Here is a 24,410-nt window from a genome sequence, read left to right on the forward strand (position 1 = left end):
GGGTCATTGGCGGTCTTGTCTCTCCTTGGCAGCATGGGTTTGTGCCTGGGCGAGGCACGACGGACCACACTCGCCGAGCTAACGCGCTGTTTGATGCCCATGCTGCCGGGGGGGGGGGGGGAAAAAGAGATGGCCATGATCCTCCTCGACGCGGAGAAAGCGTTTGACCGTGTGGTCTGGGAGTATTTGTGGGGTATCCTTGTAGGCAGGGGATTTGGTCCCAAGGTCATCAGGGCTCTTAGAGCTATGTATAAAGATCTGGTGGCCAGGGTGTCAGTAATGGGAGAGAGTTCGGAGAAAATTGCGATCAAGAGAGGAACGCGTCAGGGCTGTCCCTGTTCCCCGATCCTCTTCTCACTATATATAGACCCCCTGATTCAAAGAATGTTGGGCTGCCCTCAGATTAGTCCAGTGACGTTGAACGGGTATACAAGTAAATTGCTAGCATACGCTGACGATCTGGCAGTTCTTACTACCGATCCGCAGCAGGCGATGCCTGTACTTGCAGAGCTGGCGAAAGACTTTGGTAGCAGGTCCGGGTATCTGCTAAATGAGGGGAAGACCCAGATTATCTGTACTAAGAACATTAATAAGTCGGACAGTAGATACGTAGACTCAGCGGTCTATTTAGGGGTAAGAATTAATGCCTCAGTGGATAAGGTCATCACAGAAAATTATTGCCCCCTTATGGGATCGATTGAAGCAGAATTAAAGAGGTTGGATGTATTACACCTCTCTGGTAGGGAGGGTAAACGTCCTTAAAATGTCAATATTCCCGAAGGTTCTTTACTTGTTTCGTGCCATCCCATTATTGCTGGAGGAAAAACTATTAAAAAAGTCTGGAATCAATATTTAACCGGTTTATCTGGCAATACGGAAGACTAGGCGCTCCATGAAGCTTATGTCGCTCCCGTTTGGAAGGGGGGGTATGGCCTTACCAAATCTTCGCTTATATCCTCTATCTTGCCTTCTGGCTCAAATGTCAATACTTTTTCAATCAGTCCCTAGCTCGGAAGCGGCCCAAGGAGAGAGTCAGGTTCCCCCATCTATTTTTGAGCTTTTATTGGGGAAGAAGGCTGTTGGGCTACTTTTGAGTGAGGTGGATCGGAGATTTTATAAGAAGGCCCGGCTTAAGATCATGGGTGGGGTTTGGGGGTCATGGAAAGCCGTCCAAAAGCTGCTGGAAATTCCTAAGATTAATGCGCACCTCCTCCTCTGGAACTCTAACCTGCTCCCTCATATGGGTATGGACAGGAATTGCCTGGTTTGGAAAGAACATGGAATTAGAACTATAGGGGACATTATGGAGGGGGGGGGGGGAGGTCCTCAGTTCAAGTGATTCAGCACAAGTTTGGGATTCCGTCTAATCACTGGTTTCTGTACGGACAGCTAGTCCAAACGCTGATGGCCTTTAGACCGAGGATCTCTGTAACAAGACGATTCCCCTTGATTGATTATTTATGGAACGGGGGTAATAAAATAACATGCGTCTATAACCACCTATTGGTGGGTATTCAGGACGATTTGGAGAAAACAGAATCTGCAATTGCAGGGAAATTAGGCGATCCTGATGTGGATGTAGATCTAGCACTTGCATTACATAAGAAACTATTTCGATCTTCCAACTTACGAGCTCAGCATTACAAAACGCTGTTTAATCTGTATCTTACTCCGGCGAAGCTGTATGCCTGGGGCCTGGTGGAGAACGATAAGTGTCCTAGATGCGATAATGGTCCTGCGGATCTAATCCACATGTTCCACCAGTGTGATAAGCTATCTACGTTACTAATGAAAATCTCAAATTTTCTGGAGGGCCTGCTAGATTGTAGGATTGTTTTATCCCCTACCTTGATGCTGCTAGGCGTAGATAGGAAATTGGAGCTGGGTAGTGCTGCTGAAGCCTTGGTTTTTATATCTACTGCAGTGCTGCGTATCCTCATTTCAGCAGGTTGGAAAGATTCCTCCCCTCCCACCTTTCAAATGTGGATCGCAAGGTTGCTGGGAGTGCACAATATTGAGTCTTGCCTATATGAGCTAAAAGGTAAAAAATTAAGGGAATTCGGAAGAAACATCTGGGCACCACTTGCCATCTGGAGGAGTTCGAGCGCCTGATTACTGCTTTATTTATTTCCCGATAATGTATGGTTTAGAACTATTGCCTTATTATCATTTAATAGTTTGGCTTTGTATTATATGCATCTATAATGGTTATTATTGTGTAACGTGCTTCCTGTATGGTTTAATAGGAATAACTATTTAATGAATTTGTAAAAACTTTTTTTTTTGTATGACACCTGTAAAAAGAAAAAAAGGGAAGAAAAAAAAAAGAAAAAAAAGAAGTTGAACAGAGTGTTCATTACCCAATCTATTCTATAATCAACTGCACAATTAAAGTAGCTCTGAACACAGGTCTGGAAAGCAGATGTCAAAGCCGCATGACCCACTGTTAACACAACTCTCACTGAATTCTCCCCAGCAGTTGGACAATGTAACTTTCGACAATTGATTTGAGGGAGAAATGGAAGAAAAGACTTACTTCAGTACATTTGTACATCTTCAAAAATATTCCACTCAGAATTTGAATTGATTTCAGAGATATGTGGGATGATGTAAATATTTTAAAGGCAATTTGTAGACAATCAATTTGACTTGGAAGCCACCTAAGGGCAAAGCTTGATTGGTCTATGGCACTCAAAACGGCTAGGTGCAATACCTAACCATTTGTTTCCCCTTCTCCCATAACTACTGAATTGTTACTGACAAGCAAGGCAAGGTGGGAGAAGTACTCATGGGTAAACCATACATACGAAAAAAGAAGAATAAATTGATTGCTGCTACATTTTGCTATATTTCCCCATACTCTAGTAAACACTAATTCAAAATAACCCAGTCTTCTGATACCTCCTTTCACACCCCTATGGGTTTCTCTTTCACAGAGGTCACTGTTACTCCTCTCAGCTGGATGGCAGAAGCACCGCCTGGCACAGTTAGGCAGCATACCCTCTTGCTTCCCATTTATCACTACGGAAGTGAATAAGTCCAAGAATGCAAAAGGTGGACACTGCATCATGTACTTCTTCTTCATTTTCAAGTGTTACTTAAAATGATTTTTTTTCTTTACACTACAAAACAAACAAAAAATACCTTTCAGTAAATGCACACCTGTGCCAATCCAAAACAGTGTTTCACTCACCTCGCGTGCAACATTGCTGGTTTTCACTTCCATTATGACAGTGCCATACACAATGTAATCCACAACTTCCTTTGGAATGGCGGTGCGGTCTAGCAACCCTCTGATATTGGAAAAGGCAAAAAGAAACATGCAATCAATAGCAAAGAAAGACTCAAGTTCAGCTATGAAGAGCAATCGATCATGCAAGCTACAACACAATTTAGAGTTGGTCTGGCAGGCCACATTGATATTTATTCACAGATATGTTACGAAACTAAACAAATCTCCTGTAGGGCATCCACCGTGACCAAGAGAAAGTAATACTAGGATTCCTGCAAATGTAGTTTGCTAGCTCATGGAGAAAAAACAAACTATATAAAATGTTGTGTTGCAGAACTGCACGGTTTATAGTTGGAGACAGTAGTAACAGGTTACAGTATCAACTTTTAGCAAGGCCAGCCTAGGTCTGTGCTTTTCAATCTTGTGTAGGTTAGATCTGGAACAATCAAATCTTTTCATAGGGGCAAATCATTTGTACCGCTCAGCATTGCCAAAAGAAAGAGGACTGCATTGTAGGATGAGAACACTTGACAAATATGCAATCATTTGTGGCTCACAGGGTGCCAACCAGTGACAATCCTGGATGGAGCACATACAGTTTTGGGGGACTCTTGTACAGGCACCCAAAACTGCAGCCAAGAAGCAGAGTATCTAAAAGCAAGTAGCACAGATAGAACAAGGTCCATTACATAAAAGGGAGTGGAGTCACTTTATAGGAAATTACTCCCAAATATTGGCATATCCATGGAGAGGTGATGAATCTATAAAACCCAGTCTGGCACCCACATTTAACTCAGATCACAGTTATGAGGACATTTCAAACAAACAGAGCAGTATTAACAGTGTCTGAGAAAAAACTTGTACCCAAAGCATCAGAAACGCCCTGAGACAGGGAATGATCCTAGCAGAGGACAAACTCTGCTGGCTAATTCTTCAGATACCTTTTCCCAATTAAAAATACTTACTGCAGAGCCGTTCTTGCCAAGTCATGAGGCATCAAGTCTGCATAGCTGCAAGAAGAAATATGAAAGGGCCAAACACAATTACAACAGAGCAAGACAAGTCTACAAAGGCTACAGAATGGAGAAAGTGAATTAACCTATATATGTTCCTTAATGAAGGGATGTAGAATAGTTTTAAAAAAATGTACTTGTTCATGGGACAACACACCACAGAAATCTATTTGTCCTGCAAAAAAATCAACTTGCCCGGCCTATTGCTTAAATCAAATCAGATGAGCTTCCAAAGAAAGTGTCAACTCATTATAGTGGAGACTATGGGACTATTGACTTTACATAGTGACACTTTTGATTGGGATATCATTATGCATTATACATTTCCTTGATGTGCATGGACTGGAAAAAAACTATATGACAATATACATTTTGCATTAGGTATTGGCAAACAAAATACAGTAAACATTTTAGACCCAAGCTGATCCCTACAATACAGCTGTGATCCAGTCCTATGTCAGAGATGGACATAAATGTTATTCTTCAGTGTGCCTCAAGTAGAGCTAGGTGGTCTTCAGCATAACAAAGGATGTTTTTTCCAATTCATCAGTGAAGGACAGGAGTCAGAACTCCTTTCTTCATATGAGACAACTCTGCAGATTTCAGTCCAATTAACATCAAAGCATCACCACACAAGATGTGAAAGATTTTCATTTGGGCGACTGTGGCATTGCATAACATAATGGTAATAAAGAAAGCACTTGGACCTGGGCCCACAGTTGAGCAAGCCGCCAGGGAGGGAGGCTCACGCTTTTACCGAGGGTATGGCAGTCTTCCCAGCAGTCTCAAAGAGAGCGCAGCATTAACCTTGGTGAGGCATCAGTAGGATCTTCAACAAAACCCAATTTGTGTTACAGAGGCACAAAAAAGATTTCCAAGTCTTGCCATAGGAAAAAGCGGATTGAAAGTCTTGGAAGGCTTCAGTATATCGCAGAACCATTGACCAGACCTGTGTTAACTAGGTAAAACTAACACAATAACAGGTTGTGCAGCAGTGGCGACACGTGTGTTAGAAGGTGGTTCTGACACTATGGGCCGCCCGGATTGTTTGATTTTTGAGCACCTAATTGTTGAGCTTTTACTGTGGGGGAGCCTCATAAGTTGGGACTCACCCACAGTGAACTCAGGATGTAAGAGACTGCATGGGGATTTTACTGGTGTTCCCCCGGCTTGACCAGGCCACTGCGCAGCAGCTGGAGTAAGGGACACCGGGCTGGTTACATGCAGACACATGTGTACATGCGTGTGCACACGTGTACGGGCTGCGCAGGGGAGATTCATAGCGTGCGCAGTCCAGGAGCAGCTACAAAGTGAATGGTGTGGCAGGACTTATGCAGTATTGGTTGGTGATATGGAATAGGCTTTATACGCTGGAAAGAAACATGCCAGGGAAAGTCAGTGTGTTTTACTGTGTTTTCACTTCATTATTTCCCTAAGGGAATGTGGGGCCCATGGCTAAATTAACTTCCACAAGGCCTACAGTTTCCAGACATGTACTAAAGTCCATTGTTTTGGAGGTGAAAAGACATTCTGCAGAGTCCAAAGTCATATTTGTACTGCTTTTGGGTCATCCAGAACTGTCATATTTCTGTGAGCCAGCCAGGACCAGACCCAGGCTGAGGGCTGACCTCAGCTGGATGGATTGATAACCTTTCTTCCACAAGCTAGGGCCTCCTCTCCATGAAGAGAAGATGGGAGGGGATACAGGTTCATCAATTAGCAGCTGTCACTGGGTGCCGGGCACCAGGCTGCACAAGGAGGGAAGGCAGTGTGGGGGATGAGGCTTCAGACATGTGGCCAGAAACCCTGTAGGACGCCATTATTGAACAAGCTCAGAGGCTGGACAAGAAGGAGGGAGCAGGGGCAGGGACGTGATGTGTTGCTGTTTGATAGGACCAACAGAGAATTCCTGCCAGCCCCCTACTCAACTTTTAAAAAGTGCGTGCACAGGAAGAGAAGGGCTCTCTGGGGTGTAGTCTGCTGAGGGTGAAGGTGCTGGAGCCTGGCGCAATGGGCAGTTGGAAGGAGAGACCCCCTGACTGCCCCCAGGACCCTATCAGCACCATAAGAAGAGCCCAGGACTGGGGCACAGAAGCAGAGGCCTCTGCGCAGGGAGAAGAAGTCCCAGAAGGGGAGCCTGGCGAGAGGCTGGCGCAGGGAACCAGTGAAGACAGCACCCTGCTGAGTCAGAGACCCTGAGGGCGGAGGAGAGTGTACCCACTGGTGGGGGCTGGTGGAGAGGAGCATGAAGCGCCCCATGGTGCCTCGCCGGGCATTTGGAAATCTGCAGTTTTGGTGCTTTGTGGCCCCCAGAGGAGAGGGGTCACCCTCACTTGTGAAAAGGTGCTGGGGGAGCCTCTGGAGAGGCCCAGTCTCCCCCCCCCCACAGCACGAAGAAGTCTGTCATTTTGGTGCCCAGAGGAGGGGGTCACCCTCACGTGTGAAAAGGGGTGCAGGGGGGCTGCAGGAGCACCGCAGTCTCCCCCAGCATAAAGAAGAACAGTCCACCCCTAAGTTTCACGGGGCATCTGAAAGAATAACCCCTTCAGGACTCAGCCAGCCTTTAACACCTTCTAGGCTGGAACTTATGTTCTACAGCTGAGGGTGTACTATGAAGTGCATCACGGATTGAAGGGCTGAGTTGGGGGATGTCTGGAGAAGGGCATCCCCTGGAGGTGAAGTGGTGTAATTGCACCGAAATGCATTTACTATTGGTTATTTCTTTTTAGGTGGACTGAAAGTCACATGTGTAAAGTGAAGTACCTGTGTAAGGTGATGTCAAGCTAAATGGAGTTATGTTGCTGGACCCTCCTGCTAGGGGTCTGGCTGTATTTACGTAAACCCATGCTTTTGTGATTCCTTTTAAAGTTAAGAGGCGCACTGCAGGAGAAGTGTAGTTGCCAGGAGTACTTCTTTTGAAGGGACTGTAAGTCACATGTGTAAGGAGATGTCATAAGCCAAGTGGGGCTATGTTGCCAGACAGTCCTGCTAGGGTGTCTGGCTGGATATGCGCAATCCTGTGATTTCATCTGTGATGCCCTTAGGGGCTGTAATTGCAATGCATTCAAATGATCAACCAAGGTGATGAGTACTGTCATTCTAAAGTGTGCGTAAACATGGATTCTTGCTGCTGCGCTTAGTTGAAGACCCCAGACTGCTAGCCCTTAAGATATAGAGGTGCATACTTTATGGTCAGTAGGAGATGCTCAGTCAGGGTCATGTGTCACCAAGGCAGGTTTACCCCTTTTTAATGCTTGTTGAGGTAATGGGGTGGGTCGCCACTGGGATGGTACCAGTGCGCAGGGCCCTCGCTCCAGGTTATGTTCAACTAACTGCATTGGGGGCAAGTTGATGTGCATACATGGGAGTGGTGGTACTAGACCCCACCCCCCCTGCGGGAGGGGTGGAGATGGTATGCAATGTCACAAAGTAATTCCAACAGCTTATGTATATTTGTAAATTGGTGCATAGTATTGAGTGGTGTGTGTGTTTAATAAATGTACTCTTACTTTTATAATGCAAAGTACAGACTGGACAATCAATTATTGAGTGTTATTTTTGTGCACCTGCCAATGGCGATTACTAGCCCACACCACCTCCCTTGAGTAAGCCTCAGACTGCTCTGCAACGCTACCCTCTGAGAGTCAGGCGCTACAATTGGGTGTTTGGTTCCCAGTGAAGGACAAATGTAGTCATGTTATTTGTGCAGGCCTCACAGATGCTGCCTCGTTTTCCAACAACGTGAAATTACTAAACGGATGCAAGTAGCTGGTATCAGGGCCAAGTATATGAAAATCCTTCTCTTGTGAATGTTCTCAGTCCCGGAGGATTCTGATGTGCCATGATACAAACTGCAAGGAATTTGGTCTATGAAAATGCATTTGTATGCTCATGATGAAATGCTGAATAAATCCTGTGTTATAAATAAGGACAACATAGCAGAAGAATGAATTGTGAGCCATCAGTATGGACAACATATTGTAAGATACATCAGCACTTTCAGAATAGTTGTAGTTGGAACTGTGATGTTTCTCCAGTAGTAGATACCACAGTGCAGTGGCAGAATAAGACTTATACAGCACAATAACTAATAGATTGCACCAGAAGAAAAGCTGCAAAATTAGTCTGCATGGACAACTCAATGTTTTTAGTAGGCTCCTTGAAGGAATGGTCAGCCTTTACCACAACCGTCATTCTCCAGTGACAATAGTCTACCCTGTAACAAAATACAGATCACTGCCTCCACGTCAGACATAATGTTATGTTATGTTAAACTTTTATTTCTATAGCGCACGGCTACTCCGTGGAGTGTCCCGGCGCTTTATCGAGGCAGCTCAGTAAAACCAGAAAACAAGAAAACAAACAAAAGAAAAAGACCGAGACACCCTAAAGGTTAAAAAGCCACGTCTTGAGGCTCTTCCTAAACAAAAGGAGAGAAGAAGAGGACCGTAGGACCAAAGGCAAAAAGTTCCACAACTGAGGGGCCCTCAGACTGAAAGAGCGACCTCCCCGTGCGGGTCTTCCTCACCCGAGGAACCACCGCGAGAAACAGATTCCGACCGCAGAGATCTAACTGGGCGGTAGAAGGACATTCTCTGCTGTAGATACTTTGCTCCGGTGCCAAAGAGCGCTTTATGCGCCAGGGTCAGTACTTTAAACATAATCCGCTTGCAGATAGGTAACCAATGAAGCGATCGGACCAGACCCGAAGCTCTCGCTCGCCTATGAAGGCCAAAGATGGCCCGGGCCGCGGAGTTCTGCACAACCTGCAGCCGCTGAACCAGATATTCCGGAAGACCTACATAAAGTACGTTCGCGTAGTCCAATCTAGAGCCTATCAAGGCTTGCACAGTGATCTTTCTATGCTCTTCTGTGAGTAAAGGCAGGAACTTCCGGAGCATCTTAAGCATGCCGAAGCAAGTACCCACCAGGCCAGAAATGTGTGAGCTCAGTGACAAATTCTTGTCAACCTTCACTCCCAGATTCTTAGCCACGAGCGATGCCCGGACAGGGGAATCCATACCTGATGGCCACCAGGCCTGCCAATCGGGGTCCAGAGAGCAGCCAAAAAACAACACCTCCGATTTACTGGAGTTTGCCTTAAGGCTGTTCCGCTGGAACCAGCCAAAAACCATCTCCAAGCAGCCCCGGATGTTCTCACCATCAAAAGCCTGGTCTTTCCCACACGTGAAAAGCAGTTGGGTGTCATCAGCGTAGGATACGATCCGGGCCCCAAAGGACTCCACCAGTGCCGCCAAAGGTGTCATAAAGATGTTGAACAGAGTCGGGCTCAACACAGAACCCTGTGGAACACCGACTCCCAATGGCGGCATCTCGGCGGAGCTCGGAGAGGCCCAGACCGTTTGTCGGCGGCCCTCGAGAAAAGATGTAAACCAATTGAACACCGTCCCCCTCAGACCGATGTCATAAAGTCTGGAGAGGAGCACCTCATGGGGGACGGTGTCAAAGGCCGCCGACAAATCCAGCATGACGAGCATGGCCCTTCCTCCAGAATCCAGTGTCTCCCTGATGATCTCAGACACTTCCAGAAGTGCCGTCTCCGTACTTAAATTAGGACAGAAACCGGACTGCGATGGATGGAACAAATCATTGGATTCAAGAAAACTGGAGAGAACGCCATGAACATGCTTCTCTGTGATCTTAGCCAAGGCCGGCAGAAGGGAAATCGGCCTGTAATTGGCCAAGACCTCAGAGTCCAACCCAGGCTTTTTGAGGAGGGGATCACCATAGCTCTTTTCCATGGCACCGGAACCTTCCCCTCCCTCAAGGATAGATTCACCACAGGGTTGACTAGTGGGTTAACCACGGCCGCCATCTTGGCCAGAAATTTAGCAGGACAAGAATCCAAAGGTGAGCCCGATTTAAGGCTGGCCAGCAGAGCAAAAGAAACATCGGCCGAAACAGGAGGAAACTCGGCAAGAACCGCACCCTGCCCGGACGGAAAGGACAATCCGGCCATCGGGCTGGAACACACCTCCGCAGACCTCACTGGGAAGGAGTCCTGGATAAATTTTATCTTATCCGTGAAAAATTTGGCCAGATCACAGACCCAGCGCTCCGATGGAACACTATGGGACACGTTGGATCTGGGAGCCGTAAACTCCCTCACCACAGTAAAGATCTCTTTACAGGAGTTGGAGGCAGTCTCAATCCTCCTGGCCAGATACTCCTTTTTCTCCCGGAGAATATCCTGATGATAGGATTTGATCATTGTCCTATAGGCCACTCTAGCTTCCGGGTCATAGCGAAGACGCCATGCCCTCTCGGCCACCTTACACGAGTAGCACACAATGCCTTCGTGAACCATGGGGCTGAGACCCTCCTAGCCCTATCCCGAGGGGCCATTGCGGGGGCCAGATCGTTCAGCCTCTCCAGCAGCCAACCCTGCAAGGACTCCACATCCTGCTCTAAATCCCCTAAAAGAGGGCAAGGATGATCTATAGCAGCCTGCGCAAGCAACTCGGGTGTGACTCTGTGCAGAGCCCTTTGAACAGTACCATGCTGCCTGGGGGCGCTACTGAATAATTTATCGCCACCCAATACCCCGAATCTGGCCAACCTATGGTCGGTCCAGAGCACCGGAAGGAGCTCAACATCAACAAGAGGAACCGAGGAGAAAACCTGATCTAAAGTATGTCCCTTGTCGTGTGTAGAACCAACCAAAAACGGGACAAGACCGAGAGGAGCCGTAATGTCAAGCAGTTTTTTTACATCCGGATCATCGTCATAAGACAAAGAACAATTGATATTTATCTACTTTTAAAGGAATCAATCAGGGATCATGTCTGCAGAGTGATCTGGCCTAAACATCACTTGCTTACCTGTAAGTTATCAAGAAATGGACTCAGAGACTGGCATTTATTTTAATCATATACACTATGGTTTAGGCAGGAGCCCAGGAAAAAGCATGAACAAGTTGGCTGGTAAAAGAAATCTATCAAAATGCATAAATGATCTGCATTCTCAAAATATTCCTCAGCTGTTGAGTGGAGAGGGATTGAGAGGATGCTGGGGCAGGTTGTAGGCCTGGATTTAGGGAAGGCGAAGGAGAGACCAACCATACATAGGGTCTTGTAAATCAGTTTAACATTGTGCTTTGCATGTCAGAAAACAGGGTTGCTCAAAGGAAAGAAGGATATGGGATTGCATATGTAAGACACTAACAGCAGCTTTAAGAATTAGTGGTGTGGTGAAGGGTATGGCGATAACCTGGGGAGAGGAAGATTTGATATTTTAGGGCATTTACAAGAAAGGAAAAGGCACATGGAAGTAGTTGGTTTGGACATTAGTCCTCCGGTTTGTAGGAGGAGTTTGCACCAGTTCCCAAAAATCCAAAAACTGATAGCATCCTCAGCATTTCAAACTGTGGCGGGGTCTTCCTGAGGACAGCAGCTAAAGAACAAGTACAAGAGACTACAGAAATTGAAGTAGAGCTTGTGCACGAAAGTAGGGAGGGTAAATGCAAGTAATTGGTTTTCCCAGTACAACATATGATCCAGGCACGCCCTGACACACAATCATGGGACACTCTTGTCATTAAATGTATGACAAAATCAAAGACACTTCAAGACATTCACAGCAAAATTAGTCAAAGGAGAACATTTTGGGGGGGATCTATAGATGGGTGAGGGATTGCATGGAGCTCCACAGGGAGCTACTCGTGACTGAGGGGTTACACAGGGAGTCATTGATGTCTATATGGGGATTTACACCGCGAGCCTGTGGTAGCCTAGGATTTATAAGGAGAGCCAGTGGTGGTCCAGGGTTTCTCAGCTAGAAATGGCTTAAGTGTCACTGATGGCAGTGCGGTTGCAACAGATGTTAGGCTGGAGGCCAGAGAAGAGTGAGGGATGATTCATAGGTTAGCCATGGAGTTAGAGAAGGGAGGAAAACTAGACCGGGAACTAAAAATAGCAGTAGGGTTTAGACAAGGAGAAAGAGAAGAGATAGGAGTTAGAGTAATCGAAGCATGGTGAAAGGGTTACCCTGGAATCTAGCGATGGGAGAAAGGTTGTGGGTTGATTTGAGAGCCAAAGAATGGAAAGGGTCAGAAGTGGATAGAGATGGTTCAAGAGTTTGCTATGGTGCATGAGAAGATAGTGGTTAGACCTGGCTAGTTATAGTGGAGGTGTTAGGCAGGACACGGCCTAGTTTTGGTGCCTTCGTTGTTTGTTTGTTTTTTACCAAAGTTGGTAGCCACTGTAAAGAACGCTACGCAATTGTATCCATTTTGTTTTCTGGCTACTATCCTACTGAATGCCTCAGAGCATTGCAATGTTGGTTCTGCCTAGCTTCAGTGCTGCCCGTTTGGTGGTTAAAGCCTATGTTTTGTGGTGCTTTTTAAAAAGGTCAACCCTACTGCAAGGTGTAGTAACACATTAAAAGCACTGGGAAGAGAAGCCAAATCATTGTCAAAGGAAAGACTGCAAGCCATACGGAGGTGTTCACAGCCTAACAGCAAGGCACTTCTAAGCCTTACTGATGGAAAGGATACCTGGGCCTTGTTGATATACGCACTACACGCAGGAGACACATTAGGACTCTTCAGACCCATCCCACTCCCTCCACAACTCAAGCCAGTTCTCCATGGCCGTTTTTAAGAAGCTCCTTTTAATGTGCTACATTAACACATAAGCATTTTACAATACTCCATTTGGAGTATGAATGAGATATACTGCCCAGGCTCCAATTGCAAACAATACATCATGTTTGTTAAGATGCAGCCCAGTTGCTAGATTGGTAGCGATCAAACGAGGGCACCACATTTCTAATGCTGCTCCACTTAACTACAATAGGTGATCTTGGGGCTGTATTTCTTTACCTTTCAAAACTGCTTGAGCTTGGCTAAAGCCTAAAAGATAATGCATGTGTTATGCCAAACAGCTTGGCATTTACATAAGCATATGAGAACAACACTACTATGTTTTTATTTCTCACAACAACATTTTATTGTCAACAGCAGTATCGGCCCTGATGCATCCAGGTTTTTCAGTAATACAATATACATAGTAGCAGTATTGATGTTGACATTTGCAGTATCCAGATACAGCAGTTTAGGATCTAGGAATAACTGAATGAGAACCCAAACAATACACAGCAGTGCCATGTATCTGATATAGGGTCTGAAACATGTAGTTCCCGGCCACCCAAATCGAATGATTGCATAGTTATATCTCAATTTGTCTCACCATCCTGTCGTCACATCTATTTCCCAATTTTTGGTGCAGGGGGAATGGGCTCCAAGTATAGTCCCCGATTGTCTGCCCACCTCATCCAAATCCTGAGGCGTTTCTGGGGGCATCCCCTCGCCTTTAATATTGGTATCTCTAGTCCCATGCGGAAATAAAGTCCCCGCTTCCAAACCCCCACTGATGGCGGGGATGTGTTTTTCCATGCAATATCCCGTTTCGCCAATGTAAGTCCAAAGAGTAGTAGATGGTGCTTGTACCCGTTACCCCCTGTTCCTTCAGTAATATGTAGCATGGCCAGTCGTGGTGAATATGGAACATCCTAACCCAGCACTTCTGAAAGGCAAGTGATCAACTCCCCTCAAAAACTACAAAAGAGCAGTGCATTGCCACACGGTATGTATGAGAGTGCCATCTGCAATTTTGCAGCACAGACAGAGGAGAGGCGACCAGTCTAGCCCTCCAGAGCCTGTGTCTAGTGAAATAGACCCAATGGAGATATTTGAATTGTAGTAGTCGGAGGCGTGCAGCGACAGCAGCTCCATGTTGGGACTCCAGCGCCTCAACCCAATCGTCGTCATCTATGGGGCCTAGTTTTTTTTGCCAGGCGTCCTGTGTTGTGTCGAGTGTAGTGGGTATAATGTTCGGTATCTCGATGGGATTAAATTCCGGTATGTCTTCTTGATGGGCAATGTAGGGGTAGAATGCATGCCGGAATTGGAGGTATTTATAAAACTGTCAGCGGGGCATGTCATTCTGTTTGAAGCTCCTGTAAGGACTTTAAAGTCAGACCATGCAGAACTTTCCCCACCCTAGAGATACCGATGGCCTCCCAGCCACCGAATCTGGACAACATAGTTAACTGTGGTATAAGGCCGTTGCGCCAAAGGGGGTCCTCCTTTGTCAGTCTACCCCACCACCCCATTTGGCGCAGCTTTTGTCTCCAAATCACAAATACCATCCTGGTTGCTGGCGGCAACATTTTGAGCATCGGACCCGAATATAGGATCGAATGTAATGACATAGTGTCCACTAACCAACTTTCGACCGCATAAGCTGGATCTAGTCTGTCCCCATACCACCAGTAGTTAAGGATAAGAAGGTGTGAAGTAGCATGGTATGCCTGGACGTCTGGAGTCGCCATACCACCGCAGTATATGGACGGAACACAGGTTCTTAGGGCTACCCGTGCTGAGCCCTCACTCCAGAGGAAGTGACAGAGAATTGCATTCATTTGTCGAAACCAGGTGGGTGGTATTGGATAAGGGTGATTTTGAAGTTGATCGAGGATGGAAACCATTTTGAATATGGCAGATCTGCCAAACAGGGAAAGTGCTAAGTGCGAACAAGAGAGCACCTGCTCCTTGACCTGTACAGACAGTGGAGCTAGATTTTTATCCCATGAAATGGGCTGGGAGGCCAACAGGAAGACCCAGAGATATGTTAGCCCCTCTGGGACCACGGTTACCTCATTTGTCCATTCACCCAGTTGGCTTCCACCTTGTAATGGCCAGAGGAAGGATTTACAAGCATTCATATAAAGACCAGAGGTCTCGCTGAAGACTTGCATAATCCTTAATAGCCACAGGCCCAATCTATTGGGGCGTGTAAGAAAGAACAGTACATCGTCCGCATAGAGCCCTATGCTGTCCGAGACCTCTCGTGACCACTCAAAGCCACGGACATGAGCATCTATCCTTACCCAAGCTGCGAGCGGCTTCATAGCTAGTGCAACAAGGTAAAGGGAAGAGGGGGCATTCCTGACGGGTACCCTGCCCAGCGAAAAAAAAGGTCCACGAGGTCGAATCTGCCACGCGAACAGTGTAGTGTCAGTGTATAGAAGGGGAATATATGTGAGGTGGCGGGGACAATATTCAGGCGACCCAGGAGTGATAAACGGTAAGTCCAATTAAGCGAGTCAAAGACCTTGTCAATGTCTGAAAGGAAGACTAAAGCCGGTCCCTCTATACGGTCTACTGTCGCAATGGCATTATGAGCACAGCGAATACTGTGCCGTGTTGCGCGACCTGGCATAAAGCCAGCTTGGTCTGGGTGAATCAGGTCCATAGTGGGACAATACGGTTGACTATGACTTTGGCTAGTAATTTAGCCTCTACATTAAGAGATATTTAGCAATATGAGGTATGGCGTTCAGGGGGACGGCCCGACAACTAATTCTGTGTGGTGCCAATCCGGTGGGAGGCACCCCCTATCCACAGTGGCGTTAAGTGCTGCTAAGTAGGGAGCGGTCAGTTGAGATTGGTTATTTTTGTGAAATTTGCCTGGGAAGCCATTTGGGCCCGGCCTTTTACCCGAGCGCATATTGGATAGGGCACTCTGAAGCTCCTCAATTGTCAGAGGGGCGTCCAGTTCTTTTCTCGTCGAGTCAGTCAAGGTCCGCCGAGACAGGTCATCCAAGAACTGGTGGATAGCATTCACTGTAGGGTTCTCCCTGGGAGCGTATAAGTCTGTGAAATACTCAGCGAAACTCGCCGCAATTTGTACTGGATCAGTGAGAATCTCCCCGGCGGGCCCGCGTATACCTGGTATAGTTAAGGGGCAGAGTGTCTGCTGACAGATGGTGGAGCAGGGCACTGGATTTATCTCCCCACTGATATATCCCACTGTGGGTAGCTAACCATGCTATTTTAGCCTCATTTAACAGTTCGCTGGCATATACTTGTTGTGCATTACACAATTGTCGGCGTGCCACACTCCCATCCTCCCCCCTACGTATGCGTTCCAAATCTATGAGATGGGCTTCTGTCTGTAGCAGCTTCTCGCGGCGGTGTTTACGCTGTGCAGTGCAGAATGCATTATCAACCCCCCTGAGAGTTGGTTTCATTGCCTCCAACAAGGTTTTGGGGGACTCTACCATCCCTGTATTGTAAGAAAAGTAATCTGAGATGACTGTATGCATGTGCAGCCTGTATTGCTCGTCCTGCAAGTGCCATGACAAAAGCAGTCATTTGAATGGGGAACATCTGGGGTCTAGTCGCGGCGACACGGGGAAGTGGTCGGTAAAGCCCCTAGGCAGAATTTCTGCAGTCTCGAGGCTGTGGAGGTGGATTGCAGGTATGAAAGTGTAGACGAGGAGAGAGAAACACTCATGGACACCAGAGAAATATGTGAATTCTTGCTCTGTTGGGTGGAGTCTCCTCCAGGTGTCTACCCATGCTATCCCCTGAATCAGTAACTGTAGACTCGACTCCTGTATTCCCACCCGCCCTGTACTGCGCCATCTATTACTTTGTGGGCACAGTACATCGTTCCAGTCTCCCCCAACAGTCGCCAGGCCAGAGGGGATCTCCGTCCATAGTGTCATCAGGCGCTCTACGAGGTTCCAGGCTAGAGGCAGGGGGGAATAGAAGCTACCCAGAATGAGTTGCTCGCCGTATAATGTACCTGATACTACAATGTCCCTGTGCTGGAGATCCGACCATGTCTTGTCATAAACGTAGGGAACTCTGCTCTGAATTAGGATCGCTACGCTGCGGGAACCCCTGGTAAACCCAGAGTGGAAGGTCTGGACATAACCAAACCGTGCCAAGCAAGGCGACTTATTACCTAACAGGTGGGTTTCTTGTAAAAGGAGGACATCTGCTTTGTAGCGTTTAGCCTGGCAGAGTATGGCTCCCCGTTTGATCTCATCTAGAAGACCGCAAACATTCCAGCTGATGATATGGAGCCCCCTCCCTGGCGCATCTGTCAAGGCTAGTGGCATGTTTAGCAGAGGGGCATATGGATGTGAGATGACGTATAGATGCCATGGTCACTGGAAACAAACAAAAACTGGTCATTAACCCCCTCCCACCCCAATACCTCATGAACATTGAAGCATCTGTCACGGCACGGAGAGAGTCCCACCCCCAAGGGGGGGGGGGGGGGGGGGGGGGCAGAGTTTACTCCCAGCCAACAGCTCTCTGATAAACTTCCCTTGTACATAAAAGCATCTTGAAAATCAAGGGAATGAGAGTACAAAAGTAGCCCTTTTGTTCTTGTTGTCAAGTTTATTATATATCCGTGTACAGCTCTGGAGGAGTTGGCAATGATGTTGTCCGCTCCAGCTGGCCTCCTGTCGAACGCATGTGGGACTTGCTGCGAGCCTTGGATCGTCTCTTGGAGCGTGACCTATGGCGTTGCTGGTCAGCGACCCTGAGGAGATTATGACTGGGGCCCCCAGAGGAAGATACAGAGTCTATCCTAGGTGAAGTCTGGGGTTTGAGTTTCACAACTTCATCTGTCCAGTTGAACACCTCCTCCGGTGTCTCTAAGAAGTGTGTCTCCGAATGTTAGGACACCCTCGCTGGCCGGGAACAGCATGGAATATTACATTTTCAGACCACGCAGGTGGACCCCAGCTTCCACAAAGGACTGTTGGTGCTGCTGAACCAGCCTAGTGTAGTCCGGTAAGTTCATTATGTGGTGGGAGGTGAAGGTAAGGGTTTCCTTCACCCTTGTAAATTGTAGGAAGTCTATCAATGATTGGTCTGGGATGGGGTCCGGGCGGTGGTTTCTGCACAAGAGCCCGATGTGCTTGTTCAATTATGAAACAGGGAGACATTAAATTGGGTGGAAGCCAGTCTGTCAACTATTTGGTAAGGAGGTCATCCATACTGCGTCCCTCACAGCCCTCTGGAAATCCTACAGGGCAGGGGTTCTACCTGCGGGCCTATTCCTCCGCATCCTCCACGGGCATCACCATGCCCTTCGCAAATGTCTCTAGAGTGGATACTTTCTTTTGAAAAAGTATTTACTTTGTCTTCCACCATCTAGATTCCGGATTCAGTTTCAGTAATGCGATGCGCCGCAATACGGAGGTCTTGCCTGAGTAGCATGACGTCTGAGCCCACCGCACCAATATTGGGCTCCAGCATATCTCTCGATTGCATGATCTCTGCTAACAAGGCAGCATTATCTGGCATGGGCGATGTCGGGTCCCCAGGGAAGGATGCATGGGCCACATCTGGTCAAATTTCGAATGTCACCGGTCCCAAGAAGTAGGCTCCCTTCTAGGGAGGAAAGGAGTATTTTGGTTAGGGATTGGAAGGCTCTTATGAGGAAAGCCCAGTTATCACCTCTTTTCGGTGCGACTCCCCCCTTTGACCCCGAGAAGTCGGTTGACGAAAATTATGAGGTGCTGTGTAGGCACTTGGTAGATACTATCAATTTGTCTGCTCCCCTGAAGCGACTTAGGAAACGGGGATCTCCCTCTGCGCCATGGTTCTCGGAGGAACTTAGGACTTTTAAGATCCAGTGCAAACATGCAGAGAGGCAGTGGCGCAGCCATTACTTAGAGAGCGACAAAATTATATGGAGGGAATTGCTAATAAGATATAAAAGAGCCATAGTAACTACTAAGGCGTCGTATTTTGCGGACCTTATACTGAAAGCACCTAACAGCATGAAATGTGTTTTTAACATTCTGAGCGGCATTACCAATCCAGAGTGCATGGGTAACAAGATTATTCCTTCCCAGGAATTATGTGATGGGCTGGCAGCCTTTTTCCATAATAAAATCAAAGGAATTATTGAGGGTCTGCAATCAGACCCCTTGTCAAGCACTGAGGTTGGGGCGGATTTACTGACAGCCAGCTTGGCTGATTGCATGGACCCCGGGGAAACACTGCCTTTGGTGCGACCTCTTTTGGATCACTGGACCTGCCCCTCCGAGGAGGAGTTTATTGGGCTGGCCAAGAAAGTGTGCTCTGGCTCTCCGTTGGATCCTATCCCCCAGAGATTTTGGAAGGAACTGGGGCCCGAGACTCTACCGCATCTGCATCAGATCGTTGGTCAGTCACTCAGTAGTGGAGTGGTTCCGTCCTGCTGGAAGGATGCGTTGGTGTAACGGGGAAGAGAACTCACACAAGGAGGACGTCAGTCCTTGTGTATCCCGCTTACACGGCGAACACATTCCACCTTCTCTCCCCCTACAGCAACCAACAGTGCCACATACAACAGATTGGTGGTACCCGTATCCCTCGCAAGACTGGACCACAGAGACGGAATGAGGTTCCTTTAATTCGGCCTTCCAGTGGGACGAAGTCCCGCCCCCTGATGACGTCGCAGAGATAGGCGGGATAAAGAACACGGAAACCCGGAAGAGGACGGACGGCGTTTCCCTGGAGGTAGACGGAGAGCTGGAGCAGAGGAGTGCGAGGAGTTTGGAGGACGGGCGGAGAGAACAAGAGAGCATCACTGCAGGTCCTGAGCCAAGGAGAGACGACTGCTACACGCCAGGAGGCCAACGACTCCACGAGCCGCCCCGCCACGTTCCCACGGGAGGAGCGTGGCTCGAACAGGTACGGGGGAAGGTAGCGGGCTGGGTGGGAAGAAAGACACCGCCTACCCCCTGAGCACCCCGACTCACCGAATTTAGCGGTGTATCAAGTACTGAACCAATTCCCATACCCTCACCTTGCACCAAACCCCTGTGCACTGCCCAGAGAACTACGAGCACAAGAGCACTCGGTTTCCTTCACACCCGGTCCTTGACAACAGCCAACCAGGATGATTGTCCTAATCCTTGTTTTGTTTGTTGTTTTCATTTCTCTCCCCTTTCGCCTACCAACCCCTGAGATCCTTCCTGCGGACTGGACCCTTAAGGAGAGAAGTCAGCAGAGACACCGCCTTCCTTCAATCTGGAGTCACCCAGAAAGAGCAAGTCGGGGTCCCCTTCTTCCGCAGCGACAAGACGGGCCGAAAGACACAAGAGAACTTTGTCTAAAATAAAACCTTCTTTACGCCATCCCAGTCTGGTTGTCGACTCTGTCCCTGCTACCCCGCCACAGTTGGTTTCTCCTTTACTGAAGAAACCTTCACTGGACCCCGCCTGCTATGGGAATTATCGGCCTATATCTTTGTTACCTTTTCCGATTAAGATAGCAGAGCGCTTGGTTAGTCAGGAGCTCTCCGGCTTCCTGGAACGTAATCACAGGCTGGAGGAGAACCAGTTTGGTTACCGTCCTGGGCATGGGACCGAAACTGCATTGGTTACGGTTTTTGATGATCTTCGGATGCGCGCGGATATGGGGAACTCTGCAACTTTGATATTGCTAGACCTATCCGCCGCATTCGATACGGTTAACCATGACATCCTCTTGAGACGGCTCAAGGAGGCGGGTGTCACAGACCTGGCCCTGAAGTGGCTCTGTTCTTATCTAGTGGACAGACGGCAGGCAGTATTTCTGCCTCCGTTTCAATTGGATTTTCTGTCTAACAGGCATGGTATGGTGTTCCTCAGGGCTCCTCAATGAGCCCGGTTCTGTTCAATGTATATATGCAACCTCTGGTCAAAATTTTGAACTCTAATAATATCAGGGCAGTTAACTACGCTGATGACACACAACTGATTATCTCCTTGGAAGGGGTCAATACGGATTCTCTCTCCACTTTCCATAAATGTATGATGGAAATGGCAGCCTGGATGACAAATAATGCCTTGCAATTCAACAGTGCTAAAACAGAGATTCTGCACTGCGCAGTGGGCAAAGTGCCTCAGGCCTTACCTTCTAATTTCTGGCCCCTTCCTTCGGATTCACCCCTGGTCCCTGCGAAGACTGTGCGTAATTTGGGGGTCTGTTTCAATGAGAAGTTGAGTCTGGAGTCGCATGTTAACAAAGTGGCCTCTAATTGCCATAGGATTATGAGAGGCTTACGTAAAGTTCTCCCACTGCTTCCTGTCCACGTTAGAGGAACAGTGGTTCGCTGTACTATTCTTGCTCGCCTGGATTACTGCAATGCCCTGCTGCTTGAGTCTCCTGTCTACCTGATTCGGCGACTTCAACGCATCCAGGTTGCAGCTGCAAAGCTTGCCCTTTTGAGACCGCGCAAAGCATCAAGCACCAGGGCACTATCAGAGTTACATTGGCTCCCTGTGCAACAGAGAATTTTGTTTAAATCTCTGTGCTTAGTTTTTAAAGCTCTTCATGGGCTTGGCCCTGGACCACTGCAACACTTATTTGACTGGTACGTTCCTACGCGCAATTTGCGATCCTCGACAGCTAGGTTGGCCAGGATTCCCAAGATGACGAGATCCACCTTGGGTGGCCGCGCTTTTAGTGTTGCGGCCGCACGTTTGTGGAATAGTCTTCCTTTACAGCTAAGACAGGTTCAGGAATTGACACTGTTTCGTAAACAGATTAAGACCTGGCTCTTTCCCAGAGCTTAATTTCTTTGGGCCTTTCTGTTGCCAAGTCTCTCCACTGTGTCGTTAGCGCCAGGATGCCCGCAGGGTTGCAGCGCGCTTTATAAATGAAAATACATATAAATGAAAAAAAATACATACATTGCTGCTGTATTTATTCATTGTCCTTTGCTCTGTGGGGGCACTGGGCATTTTATCCTTTGTCATTCTGTAGGAATTTATGGGGGCCACCTCTTGGCGTGTGCCCAGCTGCACACTGGTGCATCGAGGCCGCTATGGAGCCGATTAATCTGGCCAGACCAGGCCGGTGGGAGATGGTACTGGAGGAGGACACTATACCCACAAGCCTCAGAGAGGCCTAGCTCGGCCACCTCTGTGAGCGGGCACTCCCCTGCCCACCTAGTGGGTATCTCCTCTTGCCCCTGTGCTCTAGCTCCACGAAGGGTGGATCAGGGACGCGGAGGATTACAGTCTCCACTCTATCGGTTCGGGGACTCCCGACCAAGGCTTCAGCGTGGGTGGGCAACGCACGGACAGGGCACCCAGGGCTCGTCTTGGTTTGTGCTGCTAGTCACCGCTCTCCCCGACAAGCAATCTCTGCCACCGTCCAGTGTTGATCCACCTCCCTGTCTCACTGAGAGGAGCCTGTGTGGTGTAGGAGAGCCCACGTTTATAAAAGCAGCGCACCACGATTACCTGGATCCTTTGCACTGCCAGATAGATTCACCAGGTCTCAGCAAGACAGGAGCGAGGGGGGAGATAGAGGGCTCTCACCAGCGCCTTTGTCATCCCTGGTCCGGCCACGCCGATCAGCTCTTATTTGGCCCTGGGTCCCTCCAGTCAGGGACCGTGCATCGGCATCCCAGCAGGAGAATTACGGTCAGGGCCCCACCTCAGACGTCCACAGCGACACAGGCCCAAAGATGGCTACGCCGCGGCCCGATATGGCCGCCAAGGTACGAGTGTATGACATCAATCAGGCCGGAAGGCAGCCCGCGACTCAGGTCCAGTCGCCCTCCATTTATGCCAGACCACAGATCACGCCCGTCAGGGGTCGCATACAAGGCGAGCCCCCAGCTGGAAAGTTGCAGTCTGGGCACCGCCTCAGCCACTCACTGAGACCAAGCCCCGGGGTGAGTACACCGTGCCACAGCTCGATATCGCCGCCGAGATCCAGGTGCAGGGCGTCAAATCAGGGCAGTAGCAGCCTGCGTCCCCAGTCTAGTTGCCCCACACCGTCAATTATGGGTCGCCCCTCTCCGCCAGGGATGCACGGCACAGCCACAATCTCTTCTTGAACACGTCGCGGGCTTTCCCGGCAGTGTGCCGCCCACTTCGGCGTGTCTTCCTCCACGAGGCTGGAAAACTCTAGGCCTCAGTTTCGTCACAGCCCCAGGCCGCGTAACACGCTATGGCGGGCAACTTCACGGCGGTCTCAGGTGGTAGGAGAGCAAGGCAAGGAGCTATGCAGTGTCAAAGAGATAGAATAATGAGCCGATGCGGCAGGATTATTGACAGATTTCTGCAGGGCTACGTGACCTTCGCTGAGGCGCATCCACCATGTTGGACTGCCAGGCCACGCCCCCAACACCACCATGTTTAAAACATTATTTGAATGGTTTTCACACTGAGACTTAAAGTTACCGAGCATAAGTACCTGTGAGGATCAAGTTGTGCTTATCCTGTAATAGCAACAGCGATCATGTAACAGATATCTACAACAGCTGTTTGTTACAGTCCTGCCTCCGCAAAGGCATGCTTGGCATTGCATTGAAACTCCAACACAGTCCCTTAATGTGCTAAATACATGACATTTATGGAAAATACACTATCAGAAATCTACCCTTTGCTGTTTTCTTTAGCAACCCTTCTGTTCACTGATGCTGCTGAAGTGGAAGTACTGCAGAACACACCATTTGCACAAAGCCACTGATTTACTACTGATTACAATCACTGTGCAGAGAACAAAGGCAAGCAGGAAGCACAAGAGGGTAATGGGGACCATAGAGCGTGCTTCAGGCATCAGCTCACATGTGACGCTCAGGTAAAGTGAAAGGTAATGGAAATCCCCACTATGAGCAGACTTTTGGCGATTCTACAAGGCCCAGAGGTAGAAAGGACAAGAGACCAGACCTAAGGAAATGCACGTAGCACATGGAGGAGCAAATGCAACTGAGAAGGAAACTGAGGGACAAAACTGAGAGGTCCTCCATTCCCCTCCTCCCCCGCCATTCAGTCTCTTACCTGGCAGTCTGATGGGAGCTGTGCTTTCCTGCTCCATGACCTGTGTCTCAAGCCCTGCAGAAAAAGCAGCTTCAATTTGCTTTACATCCATCTCCATTTCACAAATAACAGCAGTCTTGAGCCTGTCCTGAGTCCCGCTCCCTGGCAGAGTTCCCCAATCAGAAGCAAAGTTTTACCTGGGGGTAGATTCATGGTTGATCCAGCCACTCACAATAGTAACTACAGTCACTGGATTTCAGCAAATCATAGGCCATTAGACCTCTTCAATAACTGAAATATTTGCTTCGGATTTTTAATTAGTGGTTTGCTCGAGGGAGCAGTAGTTCTGGCCCTACTTTAATTATCAAGTCTGCTTGTCCTTTGGATAAAATGGACATTAAAACTACTTGCCTTGGAAATAAATCTAGATGTATCGGGCAATACATATTTCCCATCCCTGATGCATGCCGGTTGCATTTTATTAATTATTTGCTTCAAGATCACTAAAGTCTTCACACAAAGTAGTTCCTGGGGAACATGGCGGCCGTCAGCTAAGCGGCCACGGGTCATCAGTCAGCTCGGACGTT

General features: G+C 48.2%; 1 protein-coding gene across 2 annotated transcripts in view; it reads right to left on the minus strand.

Annotated features, from left to right (window-relative positions):
• Positions 1 to 24,410, minus strand: part of HADHB (hydroxyacyl-CoA dehydrogenase trifunctional multienzyme complex subunit beta) — a 341,378-nt gene that overhangs the window by 85,641 nt on the left and 231,327 nt on the right. For both annotated transcript variants that reach the window (XM_085613199.1, XM_085613198.1), the window contains exons 5-6: positions 4,198 to 4,242; positions 3,194 to 3,293 (exon numbers count right to left, since the gene is read on the minus strand). In XM_085613199.1, coding sequence (XP_085469325.1) covers positions 3,194 to 3,293; positions 4,198 to 4,242 — 145 coding nt within the window. The remainder of the gene's footprint in view (positions 1 to 3,193; positions 3,294 to 4,197; positions 4,243 to 24,410) is intronic.

This window comes from Triturus cristatus, chromosome 6 (assembly GCF_964204655.1).
Source record: "Triturus cristatus chromosome 6, aTriCri1.1, whole genome shotgun sequence".
NCBI classification, from domain to species: Eukaryota; Metazoa; Chordata; class Amphibia; order Caudata; family Salamandridae; genus Triturus; species Triturus cristatus.